The sequence below is a fragment of the Hoplias malabaricus genome, chromosome 8, assembly GCF_029633855.1.
Source record: "Hoplias malabaricus isolate fHopMal1 chromosome 8, fHopMal1.hap1, whole genome shotgun sequence".
In the NCBI taxonomy this organism is placed as follows: Eukaryota; Metazoa; Chordata; class Actinopteri; order Characiformes; family Erythrinidae; genus Hoplias; species Hoplias malabaricus.
In genome coordinates, this window is record NC_089807.1 from 18947365 (window position 1) to 18962277 (window position 14913).

Genomic DNA, 14913 nt, shown 5'->3' on the forward strand with positions numbered 1-14913 from the left:
CTTCATTTGACTGCTTCTTTCACAACTCACTCGCTCGGTCTTGGGATCTAATGTCTATCTAAATACTTAGAAAAATTTCATAACCCAAACAGTGTTTCTCTAAATATTCCTACTCTGAATATTTCCAACATTAACCACAGAACTATTTTGGCTTTAATTTTGAAAAATGTATGATTTTATTCTCAGAAGTTTTTTCTTATCATTTTGTTTTTCAAATTGTGGCCCTAACATTTTAAAATGGCTTGAGCAATCATGTAATGCCATGAGGCATCTTGCTTTGAGACATAGCACCCCCAGCTATTTCTTACTCCACGAATGGTCTTGTGGGCAATGCAGGGTAATTGAAGCTTTTTAAATGAAAAAAAAAAAAAAAAAAAAGGGTTCTCTGAGATGGTGCATGATTTCAACTCAGTATTATCTTGTCCTATTTGTTTTGGCTGTTAAAGTTATATTGGCTTTAAGGAAATCAGGTTTACATTGATACATTTGTGTAGACCATCAGCTATAATACACATTCTGGTATGATCACTAACACATTGCTTTCCATGTGGATTTCAGTTGTGCTCTTATCACCCATGTACAAACTAGCCAAAAAAGTTAGTAAACACTTCACTCTTTAGCTTTCTTAGGCATCTTTCTTAAAATATTTTTTAAAAGTTATAGAAATGTATGCTTTACTACAACAGATTAGCCAAACTCAAAATGTGAAACTCAATTCTACACTGGCTGCATACTTTGCTGCAAAATATTGCCATTTATAACCCTCATCTTTCAACAGTTTCACCCGTTAGGCCTCACCTGCAATGGCCTAATTAACTTTAGGACGTAGCATTTTCAATGTGTTTCATAATCTCAGTAGGCCTTTTCAATATTTTCTCGAAATAATTTCAATCAGTAGTTCATTTTACACAAATGTTTGTCAATATTGCTATGAACCACTAGCTAACCCCTTTACCGTCTAGAGGAAGAAAGGTCAGTTAACTAGGGTCCCTAGCCTAATGACTATGTGTTGTGGTTACCTAATATGGAAGCAAGGTGTTGGAGGCTATTGTGAAGGAATAGGAACTGGGGAGGGGTTCCCTCCCCTTACCTAAGGATCCTTGAAGAAACCAAGTGCTGACTCCATGGTTGACCGGCCCAAGCATATAGAGATTGTTCAAAAGTGTAGGTAGTAAAGCGCACAAGTTCCAGGGTGCTAAGAAGAGAGGTTCACAAACTTCCACTATCTCCCATATCCCAGCCTCACTCCTGCACCAAGCCTCTTTGTCATACCAGAGTTCCTTCTTGAAGACTCCACTTCAGGATCTCAAGAAGTGAAAACTGCCCTCAGTTCCCATTCCTTCACAATAGCCTCCAACACCTTACTTCCATATTGGGTAACCACATCACATAGTCATTAGGCTAGGGACCCTAGTTAACTGACCTTTCTTCCTCTAGACAGCTCATTGTGTAAAGGGGTTAGCTAGTGGTTAGTAGCAACATCTAGCTGAATCTAAATACTCTAATGCGAACTTATTTCCTGTTCAAGTACATGTAGAAGACAATGGCCTGGTTGTTAAATAGAACTTTATCAGATTGTTTTGACTAATGGAGTATGTCACATTGTTAAATACAACTCTCTTAGTCATTTAGTATATTATTCTTATTAACTATTAAAAAGTTTAATATTTTAGCTTTTTCCTTTCTTTTTTCTAGCTAGTTAACTATTAGCCTTGAGTCTCTTAACATGTCTTTGAACAAGTCTTACCTTATAAACCCAAAACATTCAGAAATGTGCAGTTTGAGTGGCATTTTTGCTTGGGCTTCCATACATTGGAAAAATTCAAAGCTCCAGACCACATTAGCAGAAAAAACACTGTTGTGTAGTGAGCAGTATTTGTCCATTCTGGCTCCAGGGTAGCCTTGAACAGCAGGTTGTATGCACCCACCAACACCTCCCTTTTTAAATTATTATAGTGCTTGGAAAGCATTTTATTTTTAATTCTTCTTTTTATTGTTTTTCTAATTCTATTTAATCCATCCATTATCTGTAACCGCTTATCCAGCTCAGGGTCACGGTGGGTCCAGAGCCTACCTGGAATCATTGCGTGCAAGGCGGGAACACACCCTGGAGGGGCGCCAGTCCTTCACAGGGCAACACACACTCACTCACACACGGACACTTTTGAGTCGCCAGTCCACCTACCAACGCGTGTTTTTGGACTGTGGGAGGAGTGTGACTGCAACACTACCTGCTGCACCACCGTGCCACCCTTCTATTTTATGATTATTTTTAATTATTGTTTTTAAAGTTGGTGCCTCCCATGTATCATTTTCAGTCAACACAAAGATTACTTTTGATACGTTTCGTATTTAAATACAAACTAAAAAGCCAAGTACCCTCTAAACTCTTGACTTCATTTTGAGACAGGTTTTCTGTCCTTTTCAGTTTGGTAATCACGCATGCTACAAATGTATGCTATGAATGTAAAAAACGCTTAAGTATTGCTTTGATCTCTTGCATATTAATTTTAGTCAAGGTATACAAGCAGACTCAAGGACCTAGAAGTCCAAAATGAAGAACCACTGATTAAAAAAGAGGGAATGGTAAAGCAAGGCTGATGGTGTGTAGCAGCTTTGTGTGGAGGCCTCTGTGGCTTCAGTACCAAAGCAAGGCTAAATCATTCAAAGGGCTTTTTGACTGGGGTTTTACAAGCAAGGATACATGTGTCTGTATCCTTAGAGGTGGTAGATGATAAATCAGGAAACAAAAAGATGTAATATGGATGGAAGATGGATCTGTGAAAAAATGAAAAGGGAGGAAAAAAAGAAAGAAATTGTACACAGCTACTCAACAATATTTTTTCTCATTTTATTCAGTACTTTGGAACCACTTGAATTAGCATTAAAATCATTATATTTACATCTGAATTATTCAGAGCAAAAACTCATTATGCACCATTATTTGTAGTAGTAAAAAAAAAAATTAAGATCTCACTTGTTTTTGGGTGATTTTTCAAATATAATACTATTTTAGCGCTTGTTCCCCTACTTAGATTTAAATAATTAAATAATAAATAAACAAACACATTAGCACAGAGGTACAGACCACCTCTTCTTGTTTCAAATATTTGGTTAAATGGAAATTCATTCAATAATTAAATGATTAACAGCCAAATTCACTGTACAATCGTACAGTTATAACCATGAAGATGCATATAAAAAGTATTGTATACTCTCAGCAGATTTTCTGCACATATTTTATACTTAAAATATGAAAAATGAGGCAATTGACCCATTTATCCTTCCACAGGTTTGGAATTTTAGATTTTAATAATATATTTTAGTATCATATCTACTCATTCAGCTTTGTATTTTGGTAACATTAGGTTTTGACTAAGCAGCTGAAATGCTCAAGTGTTATATAATAGAATGGTGCCAACAGGCAGTTAACTACTACTTCATGCATTATATGCTGAGTTTGTAATGTTTCAAAAATTCCAGTGGGCCCCCAAGTGCAGCTCAGTCCAGCACAAGCTCCTTGAGAACTTCCTCAACATGCCTCACTTCTTTAGGAAGGAACACATTCAGTGTTTTCAGTCTATGACACTAGCTTAATACAGCTTGTAAAACTAATCCCTTCTCATGTCATTTTCTAATACAGAAACTCCACTATTACTCATACAGGTATCCATATGAGTACAGTATAATGACTTGATCTAAAAAAATAAATAAATAAAGAATTACCCCCCAGCCCACACACCCAAAAGAAATAAAGAATATATACCAAAGGTTTAAAAATATCAGCATTTTTACATGAACTTTCAGAAAAGTCATTCAGTGTGGTTTTATCTGAAATGGTGCATCGTAGGGAAACTTACTGTAGTAGAGATCAACTCAAAATGTCTAGCGTGCCATCAAAGACATCTGCTATCCAATATGAAAACTTCAGATATCTGATTTGTATCACAATCCCTATAAACAATTCTGAGTCAGGAAGTTTCCCTACAGTCCCACATTTCACATCAAATCTGTTTTTATTTTATATAGGAACTGCATTTATATGATATTTTGATGATTTTGAAAATTTTGTGGACTTCTCCTTTATACAAGTTTATGTACCTTCCTTTATTTACCCTGCCTCCAGGTCTCCTGTGCTTTCTTGTGTATTACATACACACACACCTCACCAAACAGCTACTGGTCTTTGCTAGGAGCCTTGTATTAAAGCAGAGCACACAGCAGTGTGTGCAAAAAGTGTAAAAGAAAAGAAATGTAAAAATAAAAACAAAACACCAAATATCTTCATCCTTTCTAACAAATACACTCTCTTCCACTTCTTCAAATCTCTTTACTTGCAACTCCTGCAGCCCTTGGCATACTTTACACAAATGTACCTGAGTCTGGATCAAGACCCCAAATAATAATGAGCTTAATCATTAAAAAAATCATAGTGCAATCATACATCAGTATAATACACCCTGCTCCCTTTACACAACAGTAATAACAGAAGTTATAATGCAGAGTGATTCATGTTAAGGCCTACAAGTGGATATACAAACAGTAGCTGCACAAACACAGGCTGTCTGCTGCCTTGCTAAAGCTTACAGAACAATTTGAAATAATTAGGCACGCTAACTCCAAAAGATGCTTATCTCACACACTCTCTCACGTTCTCTTTCTCTCTGATGGAGCAGATATACTGCTTTTAGTTCAGACACTCTGTTCTCTCTGTATGACATGTTTAGGGTTGGGAATGATGTATTCACTGTCTGCTGTGCCCTGTGCAGCAATGCTATGCTGACAAAATATGCTTTCCCTCTCACCCTGTGTGTATTAGTGTGTGCGCACGTATTTTGCCATTGCTCGCTACCCTTTCCATGTATGGAGTGTATGTTTACCCTGTGTTTGGACTAACTGTACCCAGTCTGGCCTCACCATGCTGGGCGTGAGCCGAGTCCTATGCTGGTTCTGTCTGCACTGCACACAGTTCTCTTCATCTTCTTGTCAAAACACACACACACACACACTCTCTCTCTCTCTCTGACAATAAGCACCTAATAGCATTTTCCAACTTATCCATCCTGTGCATACAAGACTCCCTGGCCCAGCAAATCTCCAGCATCTACATATACTATAGCTAATTGTCCCCAAGCTAACTGTAACTGCAAAGCTACACGACAAAAACTTGCCATGATAATTGACAATATACACATGAATAAACTCTTATTTAAACAGAGGACATTTCACATAAAGGTTGCTCTTTGATATAACGTCTAGGTTGTCATTAAAGTGTATGTCACAGTGATGTAATGCTGATAAAGTGGCATAGCTCACCATGTCAGAGAGGAGCAGATGTGTGCACTGTCTGTGGAAATCCATCTCTATATAACTAAGCTACAGTGTAAGCTGTTATAGCAAACCATGTCAATTTCTTTAAAAATAATAAAATAATAAAAAAAACTATCCTAATGTGAGAAAAGGATTATGTCAAATTGATATCACCAAATTTGATATTTACCAAAACAACCTTTATGAAAGATAACACACATTGGAGTAAGCCTTCATAAATGTTAATATAGATTTATATCGGGTGTCCTAAGTTATATTTAGTATAAAGTAGTGGACCCAGAGCTTTCTTATAATATAAGCCTAAGGGTGAATTCTGAACAAGTAATTGACTTGCATTATAATTATTTTAAAATGTGTCTTCTGCAGTAACAGACCATACATTACAGATGTAAAAGACAGATTAAGTTGACAACTGCAGGTATATTCCTGTAAATATTATTTTAAGGGAGGGTTTGGTTTTATCTGGCATATTAGTGATACTACAAAAGCTAGATATTTTTTAATATCTGGGATTGTCGAAAAAACGAGGGGCTGTATATTCACTCAAGGCAACAGTCAAGTATTAATAACAAACAGAAAAAAAGAAAATTCATTAAATGCATGCAGCAAAATCTGATCCTAGGCAATAAATCATTCATTAGCATCTGGCCTTTCACAAAAATAACTGACTGCCTCCCCCCAAGCTACATTCACTGACTTCTGTTAAACAACTCAGCCATTAACTGAAAATAACCTGATTAAAAGAAAAGACCACAAACATGAACATAAGAATGATAGCTTTGGCAGTGGAATGATCTAAATTGCTTGAATTGATGATGATGATAATGATAATGAAAGGGGTGTATGTGGGGTGTGCGGGCTAGGTGTTGTGAGAGACAGCTTACAGGAAATTACATCACTACTTGAGGATGGTTAAGGGGTTGAATAAAAATGTTTATATTTTTTCATGTTTATCATATTGTTTCACTTTTGTTCAAGTACGAAACCAGGGGCTTCAGCACCAATATCTCAACTGTTCCTTTCCCTTGAAGCCACAGATGTTTAGAGCTTAGTTTTGAACTTTAGCTGCCTGCTCTTTTTCTGCCTTCTCCTTGGCCTTCTCCTTCCCCACCAGCTTCTCCTCCTTCTGTAGCATCACCATGATCTCTGCTACCTGCGTAGTGGAGATATCTATGTCCTCCTTATCGATCAAGTCCACCACCTGAAAATACAGATCCTATGTCAGTTCTAGTTCTCATAGCAGAAACAGATTCAGAAATTCTGATTAGAAAGGCCCACCTGATGTCAGGCATCTCCAATTAGACTGTAAGTCAGGATTAGTTTTTTAATAACTGTTAACCAAAATCTCCATTCTCCTCAGACTTACTAAAATGGACAGTACCACAATTATCCATACTTAATCCAGTCTTAATTGCACTAAATATGTATAACATTAAGGGAAAAATGATTGGTATCCATATCAGCAACAATTAATAGTTATCTTTTAGAGCTCAATAAATCCATATCAGTGCATTAATAACATATAGATCACCTAATCTGAATGGAAAGATTACATTCAAATGTTAATTTGCAGCTCCACAGAAAGACTATGAGAACCCTGTCTTGTTTCTCCTGTGCTTCATTTTTCCCCCTTTTACCTTCATAACATCATCAATGTCTATCTTGCCATCCTTGTTTTCATCCAGTGCGTCTGCAATGCTGAGCAGCTTCTGCTCTGGAATGCTCTGGATCTGCCTCATGACAGCGATGAGCTCGTTGATGCTGATCAGGTTCTCCCTACAGGACAGGAAAATACTGCATACAGGAAACAATTACTCGCTAACACACAGAGAATGAGATGATGGAGGAGGACCAAGTCGGAAAATGAACCAAACGTATGGAGAAGCCTCTCACTGCGGCCTGTGGGAAGGCACAGGTGGACATCCAACCTGGCCTACATTCAACTCTGCACTCTTGTTACTCAGAGACCTGCCTATGGCTTATGTCACCATGTCCATGAAATTAACAACATTTCGTAAATGATGCAAAAGTGTATTGAAGTATTTCAAGAATTAAGAGTTACAAATTAAGAGTTAAGATATATATTTCTTATCAGTTATGTTTCAAATTTCAAATCCTACTTATTACAAGAAGAAACTTGTTACATTTGGGATTATACCCATCGTTATTTCAAGATTAAAAGTTGTAATATTATGAGAATTCTGAATATTTTCAGCAATATTGGGCTACCAGTCTCCAAATCCCTACAATAAAATCACATGACCATTATACCCCCTGTGTCCGAAAATGTGTTCTGTAGGGCTCAGTGAGGTTTTATGAAAACATTATAATAACAGGTAAAATTTTATTTTAATAACAGGAACTAGAATCCTTCCATATTACTGGCTTTTCTATCTTTTTTATTATCACTTATTTCTTTTAATAAAAATGTGTTTCAACCTGTAATTAAGTTTTATAACCCAAGGGCGTTTTCACTTCTGCACTGATTGGTCTGGTTAAATGGAACTCTTGTTTGGAAATCTTGGTGTGGTTCATTGGACCTCAATCCGATCCAACCATCAGGTGTACGCAGCAGATTTGTGCTAAATGGCTCCTGTAGACAGGGGTGTTGTGTTTATTTGTAGACAGAGAAATGGTTGAGGTTTAGCCATTATAATGCAATGTAGACATCCAACACTTCCTTCCCACAGGCCACAGATAGACATACCTGAATGCATGCCACAGATGCTACACAGGGTTCCCAGAACACACGATGAAATTTTCTAAGATTAAATTGTTTACAGCACTGTTTGAAGGTCAGAGACTACACTGCCTTTTATTTCATTACCAGTTAAAATAAACATTAGGTACAGAAAACAGGAAATCACACAAAGTCATTCTTGCAAGTTTTCTGCCTCTCGTTTTCCAGATCTTCATAATTTAGTGGCAATGAGGTCTGGGCTCTGGGTTGGCCAGTTTATTGTTCTGAGAACAGTAGTACCTTTAGTGTTTGATTTGAAATTATTTTTTGTTATTATTTTTACTTCTTTGTGTCAGCTATGTATTTTCAACAGATAAAATATGCTTTCACAATGTGAAGTTGTATTCGCCCAGTTGAAAAATAAATCGAAAACAACTGTGCATTTTTCAGATATGAAGCAAGGGTGGAGCTTGATTTTCTTGCCTCTCGATTATGAAAGCTTTAATTATTGTTGATTTGATTGTAACAATATTGCTTGATAGAAATCCCTTTTTATAATCAAAATAAATCTTATTACCTTAATTATCTCCTCAAAAATGTCTTCTGACAAATGAGGTACATACCAGGTGTTTTGAAATTAAATAAAGAATTGCTGTCTCTGTTTTGCACAGCACTGTATTCTTGGTATATTTAAATGTTTAAACTAAATATATATAGATTTATAAAAAATATAAATATTATTTGGGCGGCATGGTGGCGCAGCAGGTAGTGTCGCAGTCACACAGGTTGTGGGTTCGATTCCCGCTCCGGGTGATTGTCTGTGAGGAGTTGGTGTGTTCTCCCCGTGTCCGCGTGGGTTTCCTCCGGGTGCTCCAGTTTCCTACCACAGTCCAAAAACACACGTTGGTAGGTGGATTGGCGACTCTAAAGTGTCCGTGTGTGTGAGTGAATGTGTGTGTGTGTCTGTGTTGCCCTGTGAAGGACTGGCGCCCCCTCCAGGGTGTATTCCCACCTTGCACCCAATGATTCCAAGTAGGCTCTGGACGCACCGTGACCCTGAACTGGATGAGCGGTTACAGATAATGAATGAATAAATGAATAAATGTATTTTTTTTCCTCAATAAAGATTTTTTGTACTCTCTTTCTCTTTGTTACATGCACAAGAAAAAGAGGTAAAGATTCTTTGTTGTTTGTTTTTATAAATCTCTCACCAGGCCTGTGGACACAGAAAATTTGTCTGCTAAATTTGTTGACAAAACGAGAGCAATGAAAACACTAAACTGTTAATGATATTGATCAAAAGATCAACTGAATCCACCTAATGAGTAGAATTAATGACCAAAAAAAAAAAACCACACGCAGATTTACACATGACTGATTAGAATGAAATCAAGTTGAACTGACACACCGAAACATGAAAAGAAAACTATGAAGTCTGTTAATTTTAGCTGGCAGGCAAGAGACCTTACAGCATCTTCTTTTCTTACCTTTGTAAGTCACTACGTTTCTCAAAGAACAATCTATAAAAAACAACAAAAAGAAACTATTAATTTAACTGGGAACCCTTTTTATGTTTAAATAACCTGACTTGTTCTCCATGTGTTGTCATCCTCCCACCACCATTTTATTGGAACTCAAAACCATTTCCAACATACGACAAGCACGCATTCACACAGAGACATCAAAATACAACTGTGCACACCCAAATACACAAAAACAAAAAACATTCTTACTAACACAAATGCAGCCATATGCAAAAATCTAAATTGGCAAAAGAAACATAACATTTTATTAATGGACATAAATACATATACTCTGGTAAGAATACAGATGTGCACATCTAAAATAAACAAACAAATAAATAAATCTCCAAAATTATCTGACATAATCTAAAACAGAGAGGTAAGTGTTAAGTTATTAAATGTATTATTTTCACTTATAAATCAACAAAAGTATATTTATAATTATAATTAATTAATTAATTAAAATAATAATATATTTTTTAAAAAGGATTTTGCACATGACTGCATAAATCATTCTAACATTGATCTATCTTACCCAACAGGGGGCGTAGTTTCACTGTCCATCTGTCCATCCAATACCAGCTTATCTTTCTCCAGCTCATTTATGATCTTATCCATACGCCCGATCATACGGTTGACCCGACGGGACAAATGTTTACTGGCTTTAGACTCTTCCACCTCCTTCTCCTGCCCAGTCTTAGACAGCTCCTTCTTTATCTCCTCTAGATCCTGAAGATGACAAGGGCAGACACAGATCATGAGAAAAGTCCAGTATCATCCAATGCCTAGTTTTATTAATAATACTTAATTATGTTAAATCAAATGTGCTATTAATTAAACACATTCATATGCTCAAGGAGAAGTCTGGACACAAACTCGACATGTTTTAAGTCTTAATAAAAAAAACCCATATATATTTGTACTGTTATTTTATTTTGTTATTTTCGTATGTATTGTAATTTTATGTCATTTTATATATGTACCACACTTATTGAAATTATCAATTATTTTAAATAATAAAAATAATCCTAGGTGCTGAAGTATTTTGCTCAGTACTGCAAATCCAAAATTTAAAGCTGCTCTTTACACTCTCAAAAAAAAGAACAAAGGCAGGCAACTACTCATAACTCAACAGCAGACATTTTAACAGCATAAGAGAAATGATTCTTGATCCTGAACTCATGTTTTTTGATACAGGCTAAGTAGCTTTGAATCTGCTCCATCGAAATAAAATATATCACAAAAAATTTATTTGTTTTAATAAACACTGTTCCTGACATGACAGGTTTTTTTTTATTTGTTTGTAATTAAAAGGAGAAATACAAAGTGTTTAGTAATCAAGAACAGGATTTTAACCTGTGCTGGGAAACCCAATTGGATTTTGAGTCCAATGATACCACACTTCTAGGGTAAAAGTATGAAGTCACGTTGGACAGTGGAGCTAGAGATATCAACATCAAGCAATGGAGACTGCCAGGTCAGCCCATCAGTAGGCTGTGATATGCAAAAGATGGGGCTTGAACCCATAACCCCAGGATCCTGGAGCTTGCGACACTACCTGCTGTGTCACCGTGCCACCCTTTGCTGAATTTATCGTTCAGGAAAAAATTAAAATAAAAAATAAATAAATAAATAAAATCTGTACAACATCCTCGTCATTAAAAGCAATAGGCTATTATTTATTCCAGTTGTTAAACTGAACTGCAAATACACAGTCATTTTTCAGTAACATGTACAGATAAGTGTTGTTTGAAATTAAAATAAACACATCCTTTGACAACGGGTGTTGAAAAGTTTTCCTATGAATGTAGTGCCCTCCAGTGGTTTTATTTGTTCCTGGTATATTCTCCCACTCCTCCTCACCTCATTGTACTCCTGCACGTCATCTTTCAGCTCCTCCAGCTCCTCCTTCTCTTTGGTGAGGAGCTTTTTCTGCTCTTTCAGTTTACTGCAGGCATCACTCAACATGTCTATCTCCTCCTTTGTGATCTCCTCGCCCTTATTGGTTTAAACATCACAGTTAGTTTATCACACAATCTATATCACTACACGCATCATTTTACAATTGTTCAGACACACAAAGAGCCTCAATTAGAAGATGAAGAGACAAAAATTATGAAGTAAATACAGAAAATATTATGCCAATCTAAAAAGACAGAATCTAAGGGCTTTGGCAATAAGACTAATGTATACATACAAAACAGGCTCACACTTCACTATAAGGGCAGTGTTCATTAAGCTACTTTATACATGCTTAAGCGCATCATGTCTAATATCATAAAACTACATAAGCATTTATAAACAAAGGTTTGATTGTTACTGACACTGATGCTGTGTGATGTCTTGACATTTTATTTTGGATTAAAACATGTTAATAGATACATAATGCTGATAACATAACAGCTTCAGTATCCTGTTTATAAAGGTTTTTGAGAGGCTTAGGTATGTGTTACATATTCATATTAACAATAACCTACAGTAAGGTGCTGTCCAAATTAGCCAGACCAACCGAACAATTTAAAAAAAAAAAAAGGTTCTTAAAGTTTACAGGAAAGAAAGAGTTTAGTGCAAGTGTATGTAATAGAGCATTTTTTAGGTGTGTCCTTCCTCAGTAAAAACCACTAAACAAACACACACACACACAAATACACAAACACAAAATGGGGAAAAGTGTATAGCAAACTAGACAAGATATTTCTGTTGTTCATGACACTACTGCTACTAAACTAGTCTGGGTTTCTCAAAAGCATCTTATCACAATGATGCTTTTAAAATTGTAGTAAGAGTATAGCACTCAACACCACCCCTTAGCAGTTATATTAAATTTAACAGTAATATTTTGAAAACATTTTGCCTACAAGGAGAATGTTGATTGTTGTTTTAGTACATTTTAGGAGAACAACTCATTTGGAAATCACCCCAATTCATTATGAATTTCCTTATCTATCCAAGTCTAACAGTGTGGTAAAGAATCTCAAGTCATGAAGAGCAGAACGGCCAGTGAGCTGTTGGCCTGAATGAAAGCAGAAATGTATAACCTGAATGCGTAGAAACTTCTGCCACTGCTCAAACTGATAAAGCATGAAGAAAATGAGTGAACACACAAACACACATTTAAAAAACCATGCATTCATTCATTAATTCATTCAGATTGTGACAAGCAGAACTGAAAAACTAGAAAAAGCAGATAAAATTGTTTGGCCACAATGATGTGTCCTTCATTTGGCGTAAAAAAGGAGAAGCCTTCAACCCTAAGAACACCATCCCCACTATCAAACATGGTGGTGGGAACCTAATGTTTTGGGGGTGTTTTTCAGCCAATGGACCAGGGAACTTGATCCATGAAAAAAGAGCAATACATCAAGATTCTCAACAACAACAACAACATCAGGCAGTCTGCAGAGAAACTTGGCCTTGGGAACCAGTGGACATTTCAGCACGACAACGACCCAAAACACACAGCAAAAGTGTTGAAGAAATGGTTAGCAGACAAAAACATTAATGTTTTGCAGTGGCCCAGCCAGAGTCCTGACTTGATTCCAATTGAGAATCTGTGGAGGCAGCTAAAGATCAGGGTGATGGCAAGGAGACTCTCCAACCTCAAAGAGTTGGAGCTCATTGCTAAAGATCAATGGGCAAAAATACCAGTGGAGACATGCAAAAAGCTGGTCAGCAATTACAGGAAGCGTTTGATTGCTGTAATAGCCAATAAAGGCTTTTCTATTAATTATTGAGAAGGGTATGAATAATTTTGGACATGCCATTTTTGTTCAAATGTGAAAAAAAAACTGAGAAATATTTTTTTCCACAATGATGCCTCTTGTACATCATCGTATTATACTCCTGGGAGATGCCTGTGTCGTTTCCGGTTGAATAAAACTACATTTAAGTCAAAATTTGTCAGGGGTATGAATAAATTTGGGCTTGTACATACATATACATATATATATATATATATATATATATATATATATATATATATATATATATATATATATATATATATATGTTTTGTTTTTTTTTGTTTTTTTATAAAGGTACAGTAATTTTAATTTTGAAACAACATTTATCAAATTAAATTTGAGGTAGTTCAGCCACTTGATCGGTGTACTCATAGGGATTACCACCCATCCAGAAAACCCAGAAGTTTGTTATGAATTTGATATAAAGCAGAATGGTATATGCCCAGCTGCAACATAACTTCAAGCAGCAAAATTTATCGAGGTAAATATATCATGTATATAAAATAAAATTAATGTACCTCTGCAGAGCACAAGCAGCCAACAAAAGATATAACATGACAGTGCAAATCTTTAAATTAGAGCATGATTATTTGTTTATGATGCTCACAAAATCTCATTTTGCTCATGTGTCATAGTGTGTCAGTTTGTCTCCTCTATGTGTTTCAGTGTTACCTTAATGCCTTCTAGCACAGGTGCTGTGTCTCGTAGTGTTTCAGAATGGATGGCCACATCTACACTGGAAATAGCAACATCTGCTTCAACTTCAGCCTTCTGAAAACACAAACACAGAGCAAAATAAAATACATTGAAATTAACTGTGTTGGTTTAAAAACTGTGAAAGGCCCTGAATATAATGCAGTGGCTTCACAGCTAAAAAATCTATTTTTTTTAATATAATTTTAATATGGCTATAATTCTTGCAAAGCTTTTTCATTAAAATAATTTTACCACTTCTCATAGTGACTTCAAAAATCCCTGTAATGTATGGCCTCATGCTGCATCATGGGTCCAGCAGACTGTAGAACACCCCAATATCATTAATGATCCAAGCAAAGAAAGTGGGATGAAATGGGATCAACAGTGCAGCCATATTAGCTTTTAGTGTTCACAAATCTAAGACTTAAAATATCATGGAACAAAGTCTCTCACTATGATTAGTAATGGTAATAGGTGACTGACTGTGGTTCAAACCTGCTGTTCTTTGGCTTTTTCTGCAGCATCAGCCAGACGCTCCAATTCCTTCTCTCTGTTCTCTTGAAGGATAGCAGCCTCCTCCTGCAGTGTGGTCTCCAGCTTGGTCTTATTATCCACCTTAGAGAAGTCCATCTCTGCCAAATTTACCTGAGCCTCTTTAGCCTGAAAACACATCCACACACGTATCAACATGGCACAAAAAATGCAGCAAAAAAAAAACAATTATAAATCACATTATCTATATAATCATGTAGGATTCTGCCATTGTAAATGGTCCAGCGGCTCAGACAGGTTCCTAGGTATCTGCAAGTTTTCTCTACTGTGGGTAAACAGTCATTTAACATTAGTCTAATAGCCAAAATGTAGTCATTTGTTTTGGTGTGACTCATTTTGGTCTATGCCCACAGCCATGCGGGCAAATGTGTGTGTGCGTGTGTGTGTG

General features: G+C 36.3%; 1 protein-coding gene across 6 annotated transcripts in view; it reads right to left on the bottom strand.

Annotated features, from left to right (window-relative positions):
* Nucleotides 1-2537: 2537 nt before the first annotated feature.
* letm1 (leucine zipper-EF-hand containing transmembrane protein 1) overlaps nucleotides 2538-14913 on the bottom strand; it is a 29248-nt gene continuing 16872 nt past the window's right edge. Inside the window, exons 9-16 of one of the 6 annotated variants that reach the window (XM_066678791.1) lie at nucleotides 14469-14633; nucleotides 13950-14048; nucleotides 11398-11532; nucleotides 10070-10263; nucleotides 9749-9772; nucleotides 9499-9531; nucleotides 6969-7107; nucleotides 2538-6532 (exon numbers count right to left, since the gene is read on the bottom strand). In XM_066678791.1, the coding sequence (XP_066534888.1) occupies nucleotides 6380-6532; nucleotides 6969-7107; nucleotides 9499-9531; nucleotides 9749-9772; nucleotides 10070-10263; nucleotides 11398-11532; nucleotides 13950-14048; nucleotides 14469-14633 (942 nt within the window). In that variant the 3' untranslated portion in view covers nucleotides 2538-6379. Of the gene's footprint in view, nucleotides 6533-6968; nucleotides 7126-9498; nucleotides 9532-9748; nucleotides 9773-10069; nucleotides 10264-11397; nucleotides 11533-13949; nucleotides 14049-14468; nucleotides 14634-14913 lie in introns of all 6 variants that reach the window. The other 5 variants (XM_066678790.1, XM_066678793.1, XM_066678792.1 and 2 more) reach the window with 5 other exon arrangements.